Below are 16,745 nucleotides of genomic sequence, written 5' to 3' on the forward strand. Positions count from 1 at the left end.
CCATGTTCTCCGGGCCGCGGGTTGGGTTCCATTGTCCCATCACAGCAGACCTTCGCTTGCTGGGTGCTCCCCAATTTGCAGAAGCGAATGAATTCTCTTCCACATCATCTCACCACCCAACAGCACCACGACAGCCACGATGCCCGCGCCAACCCCTCCCACTTGCTGCCCCGAGGTCGCTATGACGTTAGCGGGCCCTTGTTCACAATGCATCAGATGCGGGTGGATTGCAAGTTGACAGGACATGGCCATGGGACGGCATTGCGTGCAGTCAGAGAAATGAGCGAGTGCGTGGCGGGGGGGGGGGGCGGTCGCAGAGAGCTTGAAGAACTTTGCAACCCCTCGATTCGGCTCTGAGGTGGCAGTATTATTATTAGTGTGCCGCTTGATATCGGTTCTGCGCGTGCTGGTAGCGCACTCCAACAAGGACCGCGGGATGGGCCAAGATGCCCTTGGTTGAGACCGGCGTCAATCTCAGCAACATGGCTCTGGCGAGGATTTCAATTCCGGATGAATGGTCGACAAAGGGGATGTAGCAGTGACGTGCTGCACGAACACAATGCTCATCATTGCCCGGTTGGACAGCTGAAGCCAAGGCAATTCAGGGCGATGATGCTCTGGGTGTCTGGCTGGCTCTTCTCGAACCAGATGTCGATATTTCTTGTCAACACATTGCCGACGATATGCCGGCCCGATGAGGTCTGGGCACGCAGAAAAGAGGTTGCCATTATACGTGTGATGGCGAGGAGGATGCTGCAGCGTTGTAGTAAAGCATGATCCAACGATAACATATCGAATCCCATGGGGGTTGGCGTAGTGCAAGTCTGGAAATAGAAGTGCGAGATAGCAGGGTGTGCATTCTAGAAGGGCTTGTCGTTGCTTTTTTCTGAAGAACCGAAGTAAAGTACCTAGGTAGGTACTCAATCATCCCACGTCAGTGAACCTACCTATTCGCGACTGCCTCCCGTCCCGAGTTCACCAGAACAGGCAGGCAGCACAGACCACTCAGCCCACAGACACTCAGCGAACCCTAATAACCGGGCCGGCAGAGTGGAAGAGCACTTTAAACTAACTTCTGACTGAGTGCGGGAAAGAATTATTTGCTCCCACAATATCCAAGTGTTTCTTGTCCTCTTGATGTAACACTTGGGTTTTAGCTGCAGAAGGAGTTGCAGCCTTGTTATTTTTACAAATTTCTTATCAGCAAGGCATCGCGATATCTATGTGTGCCAACGCTTCAAAACGCATCCCGTCTCGCGGAAACGCCGTCATGGCAAGCCCGAATTAGATACGCCAGCACCATAGCAGTTTGTACAAGTCACAGAAAGTACATGTGTCTACTGGGCCACGGTGGATGGGAAAGGAGAGACGTTGGGTGAGTGTGGGATGATTCTTGGCATATCGCTGGCCGCAACCTCATCCCCACATACCCCAACTCATATACACACCACACACCTCTAATTTATTCATCGTCAGAGAGACGGCGCGGGATGTTTTCCAGCTTTGTGGGGATGCGTGTAGCAAGTCGTCTTCACTCGGGAGATCGTCACGCAATCCGTTAGGTCACACATCGCGAACTATGGGGGGGAATAAGAAAGTTCGCCGCCGGTGAGCGCCCTTCCGGATCGCCAACGATGTGGCGCCTGCTTCGACGCCATTGAACGGCAACGAACGGGACGCTCCGTTGGATTGCGACATGAGTCGTGCCAGGTGGGCCCACCTGACAAAACATATTCACCAGCTTCACCAAGGTATGTACACACCATTAGACCTTGTCTTGAGATTTATCATATATACGACAAATGTAGTGCTATATTTGCACCTACATCACACCCAGCAGAGTAGTTATACCTATGTGGCTCAGCCGGCCGGTTGACACCTGGCCATCCAAACTCGGCTCTTCTGCTCGAGACTGGACATTGGCCGGCACACCAGTCCAACGCTTTGGACTCGAATTCCATGATGCTGCCACTCACTGCCACTCTGATGTTTTCAGGGATGAGACAATGACCTGATCCTGATCCTTTCCACGAGTGGATGCTGCCCCTGAGAGCAACAACTTTGCGGAGGCTCAGCAGCACTCGGCTTCGGTCCGGCTCGACTCCCCCGGCCTGTGGGGGCCCGAATTCTCCTCGGCCGTTGTGACGTCTGGTCCACATGGCGGCCCGTGTAGGGCGGTCGAATTTGACGACGTCCCTGAGCGAGACGTGGTGAAACAACAGTCTCTCGCGTACCGAACCCGAACATTGAACACGCCAGCAACTGTCTCCTGAGCAGAAAGATGTGTCTTTTTCTTCTCGCCAACCAGGAGAGCCATGGTTCGTCAACATCACAGATATCATGCAACCACCTTCGGCGTTTACGGACCTAAAGATCTTCGGCCTACTCTTTTCTTCTGTCTCTGCACGGCATTTGCTCTGAGCAAGGGCATAGTTTGATCCCGATGTCCATAGTTGGCAAGCGCTGCGGGTCATAACAGGGACCATGCTCAAATCAAAGAGTTCACCAGGCTCAAAACTTGATCGTCAACACGCGGTACCGTCGCAGAATGTTATTGACAGCGCATGACGAAGCCAGCCCTAAACCAGGCCTTGTTCTCACCGAGGCATGGCAGGACGGCCTTGACCGAATTGAAGCGTGTCAACTATGAGGTGCAAACCAATCCTTACTAGCAGCGTTTCGGGTGGCAGCCGTTTATACAACAGGGGGCGCATCTGCTCGACCCCGATTAGTCTACACGGCCGCCAGCCAGCATACGCGGACCGCTCAAGATCTTGTTCGGATGCAAGGTGTCTTTCCGTCATCACGGCAGTGGCCGGGCACTTCGTACCTGCATGAGAGATGGCCATCGACACTTGTTGGGGCTTTCACCCTCAGTATGGACCCGCCCCCATCCACAAAGACAGGACGAAACGAAGCCCACGTCAACTGTCGTCACTATAGTCGGCTGCCCTAACGACACCCACGTCAAACATCGCCTGCCAGCACGCCAACGCAAAGATGGATGATATGATGAAGCCACATCTCGCTGCGTGGGTTATCCCGACAACCGAGGGTGCTTTGAAGGGGACCTACCTCTTTAACGACGGGATGATGTTGTGGCCCGTGCTTCCGTATTGCCAAAATTGGCGGAGCAATGGATCGCCGGCTCGACCATTCTCCGTTCACGGCCAAGTGGGCTCCCGTTGGACCACCCTCGATGATATCCTTGAAGACGGTAGGGTTTAGGACCCATCTCGGACAAGGAGTAGACCCTGTTTGACCTAATTTGTACCCGCTCTCCCCCGCCCATCAAAGGCTTTCGCCCGAGGCCGGTTCCCAAAGAGGTAGTCGATAACGTTGAATCTCCAGCACCAATGTCCCTTCACCATGTCGGGCCCGTGCCATACATATCCAAGGCCGGCAGCATGTCGTTTCGAGTCTTTCCGGCCCCGTCCCTCGCCGTGCTCCCCCAGGTGTGCATTCCGGGCAGGTAATTTCATCACCGCCGACGGATTGGATGTCGACTGCAACACCAGCGTTGTAGAGACCGTGGGGTGGATCGTCAAAGGAACGCCAAGTACTCCAGAAAACAAACGGTTCTCCGTTCCAGACCTCCACACCTGGAGCCGCGGTGTTCATCTGATGATTCGATGATTCGTCGCTTGTCAACGTCGGATTTCCTGCGCTCCGCAAATGACTAATGACATATGAACCTCCAACCTGTTGTTCACAGCGAACGCGAGCTTTCACCAACAAGATTGCCGGCTCTATCCATTGAACAAGGCCATCAGCAACAAAGTGCAAGCCGGTCATTGCCGAGAAGGCCGGGAGATCGATCGCCAACAACCCGGTTGTCGATTGAACCTTGGCCGGTGTGGAGCAACCAGCTCCGAATATGATTGCTCAACAGCGGACAGAACTCACGCCAATGGCCGCATTCCGAGTCCCTCCGCCATGTGATAGGTATCTCTAGCAGCCGCCAACACAGCAGCAGGCCTCTGATTATCACAGCGAGTTGATTGCCAAAGGAAGATAGAGGGTCTGGCCCACGGCGGGGCGCTCACTGGCCACATGCTGTGCTCTAACAGCAAGCGCAGACTTGTTAGGCGCAAGCGCTGACGGTGGAGAGCTCCCACCACAACCAGCGCGTGCCTCTCTCTCTCCCCGTTGCTGGGGATGGACAGGCGCGGCGATCCAAGTGTACTCCCCCGCTGACTGCTACTGGTCAAGAAGAACAGCAGCCTGCCCACGCATTTTGTACGGCCCAGTACCAGAGTATACATGTGCTCTTGACGGAATCTCTGGTGGATCACGCCTCCACATCCCCGTCCAGCCCATTTTTTTAAAGCCTCAAAATCACCCCTCGCTCGCGCAAGCTCGGCGATTTTGGCGGGGTGCCGCAGCGTGTCCAGACCTCAGGGAGCTTGGCTTGGCAACGCTCCGTCCCTTTAGCCCATGTCACCAATGGCAAAAGTTTCGACGTTCGCCAAAGGCCAAAACAGAACGATATCTCTGAAGCGTGAGGTTGAGGACAGAATGTACAGCCATGGAAACATATCACTACGCATGGGCCCGCTTCTGGCGCACTCTAAAAGCATTCGAATAAAATTTCAAAAATCACTTCTTGGGGTTAAACCCCCGGTGGCATCCATTCCTCGCGGCTGCACCCCCCAAAAAGGGCCCTTGCCTCAACACCCCCCCTGGCAGGCCATCACTCTAGGTACACCCCCCCTTGGCTGGTACCGGCAAGCTTGGCTGGCTACAAAAAACTACCAAAGCAATTGCAGCTATGGGTCGTTTTTCTAATGTGCATGGGTTCTGCAGTTGTGCACCTTGTTGTCTTTTGTCTGGCGTTCCACTTCACGTCGAGGGTGCGCAACAAAACCAAAGCCCCCTTCCAGTCCGCTTGAGCAGCTAATACCCTACGAGGTACGATGTACGGGGGTATCTGCTGCAACTAAGTATTGCCTCCAAGATTGGCTTCCACCTCCATCGTGGACCGAGTACCTTTCTGCATGGGCTCCTGCCGGGCAGTTGCCGACGCCCAGTACATTGACGGTACCCTCCATCTCTCTTGCTGCTGCCACTCCTCTGAGCAAAAAAATCTCGCCTTCTCATTTGTTCCTCTTCCTTGTCAAGGAAGCTCTGTCAAAGTTGACAGAGAGTACCACGTCCCTGATGCGTCGCCAGTCTCCTCCTGCCTCGCTTCTTCTCGTCCTCCCCCCCTCTGGCTATATATGCCGGCACTCCCTCCCCGAGCCTAGACCCGGGGATGTCTTCCCGCCGCGTCTTTGCTTTTTTGTCCTTGTCTTCTTCCAAGAGGCCAATTGGTTCATGCCATGGCTTTGTTTCCTTGACGTTACCCCGTCTTGTGTGTATACTATCTTGGGCATCCTCGTCGACGGCAACAACCTTGTTGTGCCAGCGGGACTCGCCTGTGCCGGTCGTTTTGTTTGATTTCAGTCGCTGTCCCAGAACACGGGCAGGCTCCTAACGCCCGAGAGCAAAACCTTCAAGGCTGGAGAAAGCTCGAATCTCTCCCCTACAACCCCTCGACGTTCATGACACGGCCGTGCCGTTTCTCGGTCTCCACCACCCGCTCTCCTCCCGCTTCCCTCCCGACTGGGCTCCGCCCCGGCTTTGTTGCTGAAACCTCGACGTTCTAAAACGAAACATTGCCCTACCACCCACCTCGATCTCGCAGCTTGGCGAGACCTGTCACCAAACCTTCAAAACCAGACCGGACTTGGTCTGCCTATATAAAAGCAGCCAAGAATCCCCCGTCTCCTGTCTGGATCTCACTCGCTTCAAAAAACCAGCATGCCTGAGCTTATGGATCTCCTAATTCCAAGGCTAGATTTCCTCTGGTCTGTGAAATTTTGGGCCATTTTCCACACAATCCTCTGGTAGGTTGACATGCCACTATTCTTTTTTTTTTTTTGAATCCTGCAGGAGCTGACTCGGCACAATTCCAGGCTTCATCGTTATGTCCGCCTGATTGTCCACTGCATCAGCCACTGGACATACAAATCCATAGTTCCGAACTGGGAGAAACCGAGATACACATCAAACGATGTCACAGTTATTATCCCAACAATTCACAACCGTCCGCAAGAGCTTCAGCCGTCCTTGGAAAGCATCCTTGCCTGCAGACCCGCCAAACTGATTCTGGTCACCACCTACAAGAAACACAATGCGCTGGAAGAGGCTGCTTCCGCCCTCCGTGGGGTGAACAGCACACACCCGACCGTCATCGAGGTTCTGCACGTCGACAAGGCCAACAAGCGGCTGCAGGTGTGCAGGGCGCTCGAGGGGGATCATGTTCAGACTCCCATCACGGTTATGGCTGATGACGACGTAGAATGGCCGTCGACTCTCATGCCCTGGCTACTGGCGCCGTTCGAGGACGACAGGATGGGTGGAGTTGGCACGTGCCAGAGAGTGAAGCGGGTGGGTGGTGACTTGACAACGCGCATCTTCAATTGGCTCGGCGCAGCCTACATTGAGAGGAGGAATTTTGAAATCTCAGCGACCCACAATATTGACGGCGGGACCTCTTGCATGTCGGGGCGCACTGGTGCCTACCGAACCGAGATTCTTAAGAGCTACGACTTTTTGGGCGGGTTCAAGAATGAAAAATGGGGCAAATACATCCTGAATGCGGACGACGATAACTACGTGACACGATGGCTTGTGGCCCAAAAGTGGAAGACCTGGATCCAGTACGAAAACGATTGTGAGATTGAGACGACGCTCGAAAACGGCTTCAAGTTCTTGTATCAGTGTTCCCGCTGGGCGAGAAGCAATTGGAGGAGCAACTGGACCAGTCTTGTGCATGAAAGACACGTGCTTACGTATGACAACACCCCCCTTTTATCTCTTCACGTCCCAAACTGACTCAAGCCCCCCACCACAATAGTCAGCAACTTTGGTGCACATATGCGCTTCATATCGCAACGTTTACTTCGCTTGCCTTTGTCGTCGATCCCCTTCTGCTCTTCTCGTGCTGGTGGGCGACGGAGAACTGGGAGCTCAGGAGCCGCTATATCCTACTCGCTGCAGAAATAATATTCATGTTTTGCTTCACGAAAGTGGTAAAACTGGTTGGGCTGTTCCGCAGGAATCCGAGTGACATCATGTTCCTGCCCGTGTCCATTCTGTTCGGTTGGTTCCACGGGTTCATCAAGCTGTATGCGCTGTTTACGCTCAAGCAGACGTCGTGGGGCAGTCGTGAGGATGGTGACGAGCACAACCAGTTTCGTCTCCAAGAGAAGCCGGTCCGCAGCCAGGCCATGGCCATGCCGGGGGGGCCAGATCTTCTCGAGTCGGTGCGGCACACGGCCACCTCCCAAGCCCGCCGGGCTTCCTATCTGGCGCAGAAGCACGAGTTTAGCGGGTGCATGGTGGACGAAGTGTTGTAACATTCACGGCGCAACACCGACGCTGGGGAAGGGGAAAGCAGCACGGGCGGTTGGGACGACCTCCAAAAACGAAGCCGTCTCGCCAGTGCATTAATATCACGATTCATGTGGCCGAATGGTTTGGGATGCTACGAATTTCATTTTTTGGGTATCAGGACGGTCGGGGGGTCAGGAATATAAGGGCATGGGATTGAGGTCAACAGGACTCCTTTATCCCGGACGGGATTGGTTTTTGGGTTTTGGGTTCTTCTCACCCCCCCTGTGGCTCGTTTTCTTTCTCAAGAGGTTGTTCGAGGGCGCATCACTTACGATTCATCACAACAACAAAAACGGGGGTTGGTCCGCGGCGACGAGGAAAAGTTTGAGATTTGTTCTTTTTTTTTTCTCTTGCTTTTTTCAGGCTCATGTTTTGTTTCACGAGTTTTTTTTTCTCGTCTTTTTTTTTCTTTTTTCTTTTTTCTCCGATTTCATCTCTCTTCATTTTGGTGCCCATTGTGGCTAGGACGGTTCATGGTGGGAAACGGGTCTCCAGGGTCAGAATCGTAATGGTATTTCAAAGGTCGCCGGCATGGAACACACGAGGTTTGTGTTGGCAGGGAGCGAGGCTTCGGAATGGGCACTCGCTCTTTAATAGGCAGGGAACAGGTCTGGGGGCTTGGTTGGTATATGGGTCAAAGAGAAAACCTCTCACCCACTGGGATGGCAAGAGGACATACACAAGAGAATTAGAATGGTGTCCGTTAGAGATAGATAGACTGACGGAGACGATTGCTCTGGTATCCAATGGCAAAAAAAAGTTATTGGCCTCTATATGTTTGTCGATACTGCCTGTCTTTTTCATAGCTTGCGCAAAGCTGGATGTTGATTCGGTGCCAGCTGGTATATAAGAAAGCCAGCGGACCAATCAAAAGCGGGCAGTCTTCCCAATCTGGCTACCAGGGACCTTTCACACTGGCGATCTTTACCAAGGTCAGGTAGCACAGCAGACTAACCTTAACCAAACCAATGCACGACATCTGCGCATCGCTTTGGAAACACACCGACCTGGCCGCAACGTGATGCCTGCCCATGTCGATGCTTGGCCTTGTAGTAGGCGAGGAAAGACATGGGGTGACACGGCATTCGGCCCTCGATGGTCCAAGGAGGACTCGCGCTTGAACTGCACACGCCCACGTCCCGCTTGCCCCCCAAGCAGCAGCCAGCTCGGCGTACAACATGCATCACGCACCGAAAATAACCTGGGGACATCTCCCTGGTCGCCGCCACATGCGCCTGTCCTCGATTCCAGGTTGGCTGACAGCAGCGCCGGGACTCTTGTGTGGACAGCCCACGTCCCAAGACCCGAGGCTCTTTCCAGGGTTCCTGATAGGCCGATCTGGTGTTGCATGATGCATCTAGACCGATTAAGAAGACGACAAACCAGGCCCCTCCACCGGGCAGATTGACGATGCCACATCGTTCTCGTCTCCTGACGAGCCTTCAGAACACAAAACTCGCTTCTATAAGGTTTGAAAGCACGGAACGGCCACTGCAACACAGCCATTCTTCGAGGTATATCAAATGACCAACCCCGCCCAGGACAAGAGCCGCTGTGTCCCTCTGACCGAATCAAGTGAAGTTATTGTCAGGGAACCCATGACGATGTATCGTCATGGTCTGTTGACAAAGCTAATTGAGCGAGATCGAGATAGGGAATATTGACACTCCAGCCATTCGTAAACAGAGTGGAGACCACGCACAATCTCGAATTGACCACCGAGCAGCTCATTCAGAAGGACAGGTGACTTTGTGGCCCCATGGAACCAAGCCAACCGATTCTATGCCCAGTTTTGGTACTACTGACGGACATTCAATGTACCGTACAGTTCCTGACAGCGACCCATACATTACGTCACCGGACATGTCAGGGAAAGCGTGCCCGTACTTGCTTCTATTCAACACACTGCTCGGTCTTCTTGGCTCGCAGATATACCTACATACTGGCTGACTGGCTCGGCCAGCTGCCCGGCCTGTCAGGCACAGCTTGTTTCTTCGACATATATCTTACAGTTTGATTGGTTGGATATGTTACGCAGTCCAGGAAGACCGGAAAAAAGCAGGGATTTCGAAATATGAAGCATGATCATGAATGAATTTCCATACTGACAGAAATAGGAAGCCTCTCTTTCTGGGCGCCATGCACACGAGGTTGCAATTATCCCGCTTCTCGCCCTCCTCGCGCGTTCCACGCCCACACTGCCATCTGCAGGCATCTCTCCTTCAAGCATGGTTCCTGCCTCTTTCGACCAAAAACCCCCTCGCCTTCGTGGGATGGGATTGACACATCTCGGCTGAGCCGTGGGTAAGCACGCAAATTTCCGCACAAAAGTTCGGGGTTCGGCCTCTTCGTTCATCATGAAAGCAACACCACGTGCTACCTCTGGATATCAAAGGCTATCAATTGCCATTGTCGGTATCAACAAGCAATCACTGCCGACTGAATCTCCAGACCACGGACGATCTAATTTCACCAATCAGCTAGTATGCGAGCAATAACATCTCGATGGTCCGCGTTCAGCAAGGATGATCCTCCTTTCACCTACCATCGACAGCTTGGCCAAGCTGGTGAGTTTAAGCGGAGCTCGATCTCCCACCCGCCATGACATAACCGCTAATCAGGACTGGGGTGATTCTACAGCGGAACATATACGACATCTTCTTCATGGCACTGTTGCTCGCCAAGCAGCTGTTTCGGGAAGCGTCCCGATCTTGTTTCTTGCAAACGCATCCAAAACCTGATGATCCGTGGCACCTCCATCCCCGGCCACACCTCGAGATGGGTGGAGCAGCCTGCCTCTCTCCGGTGCTAAGAGCGAGATGGAATTGACTGAATCGTCCGGGTGCATTCGCCCTGGAGCCGCTAATGCTCGATCCAGATGGTGGTTCTGGAGACTCGACCCCGGAATGATGCTTCACGACGATACGCTTCCCCAGAACCCCGCTACGAATGGTCCCTTTTCGCACAGACGGGCCTCCGCAAAGTACACTTGCACGCCCGAGAGGTGAGCCCAGCAAGAGACCTTTCACCCCCTTTCGTCTACCCCCACGCCCCCTCCCTCAAGATACAGTACAGAGCCGCGCCAAACCTTTTCGAGTTGGACCTGCGTCTGCTGCACCTACGGCTCAAAGAGAGGGCGGGCTGGTTGAAGATGCTGCAACTTTCTTGCATGGAAAACTATACATACCTGCGTCCTGCGCCTCTGTCGGAGGTTCAGACATCCAGAAGCCCAAGGACGAGATGGTGGGGTGTCACTGAGGGAGCTTTTTTTCTTTTGTTCTTTCTACACTATATGACGTCGCTGTCGAGCTGCGTGGTGGTGCTCTGTAGACCCGTTGTTGGGTGACGACGGCGGTTGTCCTCGGTTCGAGGTACAGCTTCGGTGAAGCTTTCCAGGGATGACGTTCTGGACACTTCTGACCTCGTGGTTTGTGTCGTAACGAAACCTGTCAGTTGCGCTAAGACACCGCTGGATCGGGTTGGCCACATGAACTCAAGGTCAGCATCTCGCTGTCCGGCCACTCAGAGCCCTTCCTTTTTCTCGGTGTGCGATGCTAAACATTGGGGTGGTGAGGGGCAGGTGTGTTTGGATGGTGCAGAGGCAGGAAAGAGGGGGTGGGAAAAGCGTCCGACAGCCACGCTTGTTGATTCGTGCGGAGAAAAGCAGAGCTCCAACCTCCCATTTCAACATGCTACAGACGAATTATTGCCAACACTCGAGACAGATCATCATGCTTTGCTTTGCTGTCTGCAAGCCAGAAGCATCTATCTCAGGGGAGCCGGGAAAGCCTTCACGCTATCCACTCAAAGGTTGAAGAAGTGTCTTGCCGTTTTCCAGAGCCCTTCTGTTCTGCCGCGCTGCAGGATACTCTACAGACGGACGTACCGGATATGGCACCCGCATCTCCAGACGTCGAAACAGACGCGCACGATCACACCTCAACAGGGGCTTTGAGAGGGCTTTTCGATGCAGGGCTTTTCGACGTGGTGCCATCGCTTTGGTGGGTGCATGCTGCACGCCCACGCCAACAAAGGCCGAGCCGTGACGACGTTCTCCACGGCAGTTGGGGGTTTTCATGACAAAGTCAAACCGGCCTCCACGATGCGGCGGCAGCTTGAGCATCCGCGAAGGAGCTAAGGCACGTAGACGTCGACACAGATGCAGCCAGTGTAGGCAGCACAACGACAGCAAGGACAGCAAAGAAAACAAACCGGAAGCGGGTGCAAACGAGAGGCCAATTATCGTGGTATGCAACCCTTCAAGGCAATCTGGCTGCCGGTTGGAGGAGACTCGGCATTGATGTGATATGCCCGGCACGAAGGATGGTGAGATCAACACTCGATGCCACACACACACACACACACACGTACACGCAGTTTGGCACTCTTTGGTCCCCAAGTTTGCCGGTCTCGCATTCAGTATTTCGGCTTGGCAGGAGGTCCAGTTCGGCATCGCCAACACGCCCCAGACTTTGATCTTGGAAGGGGTCGATATGGAGGGGGCAGGCGGGAGCTAGAAGAAGGCTTGACCTCTTTATTCATGCAGCTTCTCTCCATCAACAGGGCCATCAACATGCGCCGGTTCTTTGTCCGGAGGCTGCTTGCCGGGGTGTACGGCCTGGGTGCTGATCGGTCGGTGAAAGAACGCGCTATCAGCGGTAGGTGGCCGTTGTCACGGTCCTTCTCGAATTTCCTGACATTCACTACAACGCCCTATCATCAATCAGGAAGAAGACTGGACAACAGATCTTGGATCAACCAAGCTTCTTATCGATATGCCAAGACCCGACATGTTCTCGATTGTCTCTGGGACAGGGGTACGTCTCTGCAACCAACACCAAAGGAATCAAGTTTGCGTGTCTCCTCGAACCGATATCCCATACACTGTTTTCCGCATCTGAGCACTGTTTGCGAATGGCGCATCCTGCATGCCATCCAAGAACGGGTCAGCTTCACGGCAAGAAGGTTACCGGTGTGTGCTGTGGTACACGGTGGCTTGGTAAGTTTAGGTTGTGCCACCCCATCTCTTGTTACACAGGCATGAGATGTCAGTCTCTTCACCCGGCGTGGTAGGATGGTGTTTCCTGTTCGGTGTCCAAAAGGCGATCGAGTCCGGAAAATTGGACGAGGCAACCTCGGGGCTGCCGCCAAGCACAGGCTGTGCCGCTCCGTTCCGGCCAAGCGGGGAACGGTGCGGAACGCCGAGCAAAAAACGGCCGCTCAATTTCAACGTCAAGCAACGGGAGGGGTCCGGGGTCCCTGTGTCTCCACACACACCTTGACACCCCCACCTACCAGCACACAAACGGCAGACCCGATTAGGTAATCGAAGTCTTTAGGCGGGGTGCGATTAACATCATGGGCCGCCGCCGCACTCGTCTGAGGGTGCATCATGCACGCAATCGCCTGCATCAGTTTTTGGCGTTGTGGGTAAAGCATCCCGCCACGAGAGCTGCTCATTGGCAGAAGGCTTCACGCCAATGTAAGTGCGACTCGCGATCACTGCAGAAAAGGCCCTCGGTTGTGGACGTTTTCATGGTCGAAAGCCATAGTTAATTTTGGACTGTCGACTAACGAGTTGCGAATACGCCGTTCAGGGTTCAAGCCAGACTGCTTGAGCTGGAAGGATAGTACCACATATATCAATACGAGACGCAAACGCCACGGCCATGTGAGTTATGATGAACATTGGGGGAGTTGCAATCGTGATGGGAAAGGTAGGATTGGATCTGATTCGGCTGCTAAATGAACAGGACCGGCGTTGACCTATTCGATTTGAGGAATCTTCCGTATCTCTTGCGACAGGGCCAAACTTTGGCTCGACGAATGATATTGCCATCGTGAATCTTGAGAAGCTGTCGGCCCGTTACACTACTGTGTGGCTGAGTGGTTTTCCCAGCGGACGTCGGTGATTACCACGCTGGAACCCCCCCCCCACAACTTGAGAGAGAGATTTTGCGAATTCAAGAACTCGGAGAGTCGCACGCGGCGATACTACGGCTGATGCGAACATCCGCTTGGCCACCGAGTTGACGTACACAGACGACAGATAGCGCGATGGCTTTTCAAGACGGTCTGGATACTGTTTGGCAAGCACGGCTTTGGGCATGGGACTTTTCATCTGGTACGCATATGATATTGCGTGATTCCCCGTTCATTGGTCAGTAGTACTTTTTTTTTCCCGTTCCCGACGGCGCCGTCGATAAAGTTCTGGTCCGGTTATTCTACTCCGGGTGCAAGCATTATTCAGGATAGCCCGACAATGACGACGAGTGCCGCATCGGCCCGCGAGACGGCGAAAGGGGTCGGTTATGGCAGCTATTCGATATTGCTCTTTGGCCCCAACAGCCCACACACAACTCAGCCAAGATGAGTATCATCAACAGCAAATTTTGTGTGCTTCTTCTTTGCTTTGCTGCGGGCAAGGACGGAACCTTTCATTTTCTGGAGGTGTCCAATGGGCTGCCTGCGTCATGGTCCATCCTGGGTGGATTGTCCACCACCCCCACTGCGGGTGACCCACTTTGAGGGGAACGGTAGGAGGGGTCTCTTTTTTTCTCAACATCAGATGGCGCGGAGGGGTAAGTTGATCTGATCTGTCCCGTCCCTGGGAGGGGGGGAGGGGCCAAGATGCGGAGTTGTGGGTTTTGATAGACGTAGTTGTGCGTGATGATGACGAAGAAGGTTGGATCTCATATGCGCGGGGGAAATTGGACTGTGGAGATTTTTGCGGGCTGTGCTCTGTTTTGAAGGGCAGAAACTTGGATTTTTATCTGATGATGGGGGTTAAAGGTGCAGGTGAGTTGAGATCGTGGGGAGGTTATTGGCAATCTAATAGAGAGAGGTAGGGATGAGGGAGGGAATAAGAGGGAAATTCTGGTGTTAGTTTGTTCGGATGGATGGATAGATGTGGGTTTTTTTTGTTGAGGGGAGTGGGAGTGAAGTTGGTAGGTAACACACATACATTGTGTTTGTGGAATGAATCGTGTGAACATCACCAGGAGGTACTACCTGGGAGAGGGACTCGGGGGAGGAGAACTGGGACTGAGTCGTGCTCTGGGTATATACTTAACCCCGAATGTCACGTCCAATAGCTTTCTACCACCACCCACAATGAGGTAATCTTTTGGAATTGTGTTTATGCTCATGACGAGATGATGGTATTTAAATTGGTTACAACGGTGCATGCAAGTGAGACTTTGGACGCACGACATGCCTTCCTGGATAGGTCAATAGGTATCAATATAGCCTTTGTCTTGTGCTTGGCTCGAATGATTGTAGTTATAACAGAAGTACATAGAAAGATACCCTAGCTCATGATTGATTAGGCGCACCTATTAAGATGCGGGGGTGAAATATTTTGACTGCCTTACCTAGATCAGATCAGATCAGATCATTTATTATATCGATTGGGGTTTGAGTAGTGGGAAGAGAGTGAGATCTAGGACATGGGAGGGGGTGTGTGGGCAATCTTGCATTGGGGCTTTTGGGGAAAGGGGGGGGGGGGGGTAATCATCTATCTTGGATATTTTACTTGATGATGTTTGTTGAGACGTCATTTTTGTTTGACGGGAGTCTTGTCTGTGTCTGTCTGGATGATAACCCCCTTTTTTTTCCTTGGAATTCTCTCACTATTGAGGCGGGCCGAGAGCATTAGACTTTTTCAGTGAGAGCTTGTTACCAGACAAACAAACACCAGGGCTGCTCAGGTTGGCACATCAACTGTGTCATTGTCGGACATTGACTTGGAAAGCGCACAAGGCGAACACCCACCCATCTGTGTAAGCCCCTGTTTGAAGGTGAAAATGTTTGTTTGTGTACTTAACTGAGATATGTAAAGAAAGCGCGAGGGTAGCAGGTAAGGTAAGGTAGTGTTGGGACCAGCACCTGCCGACAAGAACGGATTTCATTTTGCTCATCAGAGCAGTGGGTTATGTACAGATCTCTTATAGCTCCTTTTTTTCCCCTCCTTCATGAGAGATCGGTCAAGACAGTATCAGAGGTTGCAACACTGCTCACTGGTTGTACAACATACTATTTACTGGGCCGAAGTGTACAGTCACTTTACTCTGATGACTTTGCTCAAAAGAACTGTGGGGGAAAAGCTGGGTTAGGTAGGCCTGGCGTGAAAAAGAATAATTGCAAATACTCTTTCTAGAACTAAGAGGGCTTTCGCTGCTCTACTGTTGAAAGGCACGAAAGACAAGCGGGTAATACTACAGAGTATTTCTTGCAATTTGAGCCGGTTAAAACAACGAGACTTGTTACTGCAATTAGAAGTGTTGCTTGCCGTCCATCAATTGAGATCCCTAAGAGATGACCCTCAGAGGCCGCGCGGCTGTTAATTAGATGCCTATCATTGAAGAACCTAATTGATATCTCGGCCAGGTGATTCGGAGCGAGATTGAGCAATTGGAACAAAGGCAAGTTATCGGGGACGGGAAGCAAGGAGACAAAAAAGGGGGAGGAAACCATGGCACAGCCGGCAAAGTCAAAACCGGCGAGATGGTCCAAGGTGGAAAAGTGATGAAGTGAGGTGAGATGTCACGACATGGCAACTCTCGCCAGCCCGCAGAAACGACATCTCATTGCTGTCGAATTGTTAAAGATACAGCATCTGCAACGGGCGAGCATATGGAAGGATATATTATGTACATCTCGGTGAGGCATGGCTTGCGTGACCGGTGAAGCCACAGTCCCAAGGTTGTAGGATTTCTATTCAAGCCTCTTCATTACACCAACACCTAGACAGTAGACATCCATCCTTATACACCGTCATCAACAGCCACCCTCAAACTTTATTATCTCCAAAAGAGGCAACAACTCAACACATTACCATCCCCAACATCCCGTCTCGCATACCACGCTACACCCCCCCACACCCCTTCCCTTCCCTCCTTCATCCATCCCGGAACCGAGACACACCCTCATTCACAATCATATACCACCCGGTAATCAACAAATCCCAATCATGTTACACCCTTTCTACAAAAGACATTGTACAACAAACATAAAAAAAAAAAAACACCCTCCCGCTTATTTCCCCCACATTTCCACACCCAGCATACAAACAAGTCAGGGGGAAGGAACAGACAGTGATGAGTTGTCAACAACCCAATCCCCGCACGGCAGGTACCCGTTGTCAAATCTACCTATATCCGCCTCCGTGGCGGTGACAAAAAACTCTACACTTTCCCCAGAAACCCCCACACACCTCCTCCCTCCCTCCCCCTACCCACAAACACCCACCAACCAAGCCAAGTGCTTTCTGCAACCACCCGGATCATCCAGATCTGCTTCCCCGG

General features: G+C 52.7%; 6 protein-coding genes across 6 annotated transcripts; all 6 read left to right on the forward strand.

Moving 5' to 3' along the window:
• The first annotated feature begins 1,226 nt into the window (after positions 1-1,226).
• Positions 1,227-4,654, forward strand: QC762_101828 (uncharacterized protein). The gene is made up of 2 exons (XM_062884566.1): positions 1,227-1,375; positions 1,477-4,654. The coding sequence occupies exons 1-2, from the start codon at positions 1,332-1,334 to the stop codon at positions 1,610-1,612; spliced, it is 180 nt and encodes a 59-aa protein (XP_062747409.1). The 5' UTR covers positions 1,227-1,331; the 3' UTR covers positions 1,613-4,654.
• A 146-nt stretch (positions 4,655-4,800) lies between these two features.
• GT2 (Type 2 glycosyltransferase) lies at positions 4,801-8,260 on the forward strand. The gene is made up of 3 exons (XM_062884568.1): positions 4,801-5,888; positions 5,958-6,836; positions 6,902-8,260. The coding sequence occupies exons 1-3, from the start codon at positions 5,803-5,805 to the stop codon at positions 7,401-7,403; spliced, it is 1,467 nt and encodes a 488-aa protein (XP_062747410.1). The 5' UTR covers positions 4,801-5,802; the 3' UTR covers positions 7,404-8,260.
• Positions 8,261-8,850: 590 nt separating this feature from the next.
• QC762_101831 (uncharacterized protein) lies at positions 8,851-8,967 on the forward strand (the record flags this gene model as incomplete). The annotated part of the gene is made up of 1 exon (XM_062884567.1): positions 8,851-8,967. One exon carries the CDS (start codon positions 8,851-8,853, stop codon positions 8,965-8,967), a length of 117 nt encoding a protein of 38 aa, XP_062747411.1.
• A 998-nt stretch (positions 8,968-9,965) lies between these two features.
• QC762_101832 (uncharacterized protein) lies at positions 9,966-10,269 on the forward strand (the record flags this gene model as incomplete). The annotated part of the gene is made up of 2 exons (XM_062884569.1): positions 9,966-10,007; positions 10,081-10,269. The coding sequence occupies 2 exons, from the start codon at positions 9,966-9,968 to the stop codon at positions 10,267-10,269; spliced, it is 231 nt and encodes a 76-aa protein (XP_062747412.1).
• Positions 10,270-11,747: 1,478 nt separating this feature from the next.
• On the forward strand, positions 11,748-12,484 carry QC762_0028010 (uncharacterized protein; the record flags this gene model as incomplete). Its single annotated transcript, XM_062883178.1, is given in 2 exon segments — positions 11,748-11,784; positions 11,796-12,484. The coding sequence occupies 2 exon segments, from the start codon at positions 11,748-11,750 to the stop codon at positions 12,482-12,484; spliced, it is 726 nt and encodes a 241-aa protein (XP_062747413.1).
• Positions 12,485-12,798: 314 nt separating this feature from the next.
• On the forward strand, positions 12,799-14,483 carry QC762_101834 (uncharacterized protein; the record flags this gene model as incomplete). The annotated part of the gene is made up of 2 exons (XM_062884570.1): positions 12,799-12,922; positions 13,038-14,483. 2 exons carry the CDS (start codon positions 12,799-12,801, stop codon positions 13,187-13,189), a joined length of 276 nt encoding a protein of 91 aa, XP_062747414.1. The 3' UTR covers positions 13,190-14,483.
• Between the last annotated feature and the right edge of the window lie 2,262 nt (positions 14,484-16,745).

This window comes from Podospora pseudocomata (assembly GCF_035222375.1).
Source record: "Podospora pseudocomata strain CBS 415.72m chromosome 1 map unlocalized CBS415.72m_1.2, whole genome shotgun sequence".
In the NCBI taxonomy this organism is placed as follows: Eukaryota; Fungi; Ascomycota; class Sordariomycetes; order Sordariales; family Podosporaceae; genus Podospora; species Podospora pseudocomata.

Coding starts and splice junctions, on each gene's coding strand:
- QC762_101828 (XM_062884566.1), top strand. CDS start 1,332: ATGTGTCTACTGGGCCACGGTGGATGGGAAAGGAGAGACGTTGG. Junction 1,376..1,476: donor TGGGAAAGGAGAGACGTTGG/GTGAGTGTGGGA, acceptor ATTCATCGTCAG/AGAGACGGCGCGGGATGTTT.
- GT2 (XM_062884568.1), top strand. CDS start 5,803: ATGCCTGAGCTTATGGATCTCCTAATTCCAAGGCTAGATTTCCTCTGG. Junction 5,889..5,957: donor ATTTTCCACACAATCCTCTG/GTAGGTTGACAT, acceptor GCACAATTCCAG/GCTTCATCGTTATGTCCGCC. Junction 6,837..6,901: donor CATGAAAGACACGTGCTTAC/GTATGACAACAC, acceptor CCACCACAATAG/TCAGCAACTTTGGTGCACAT.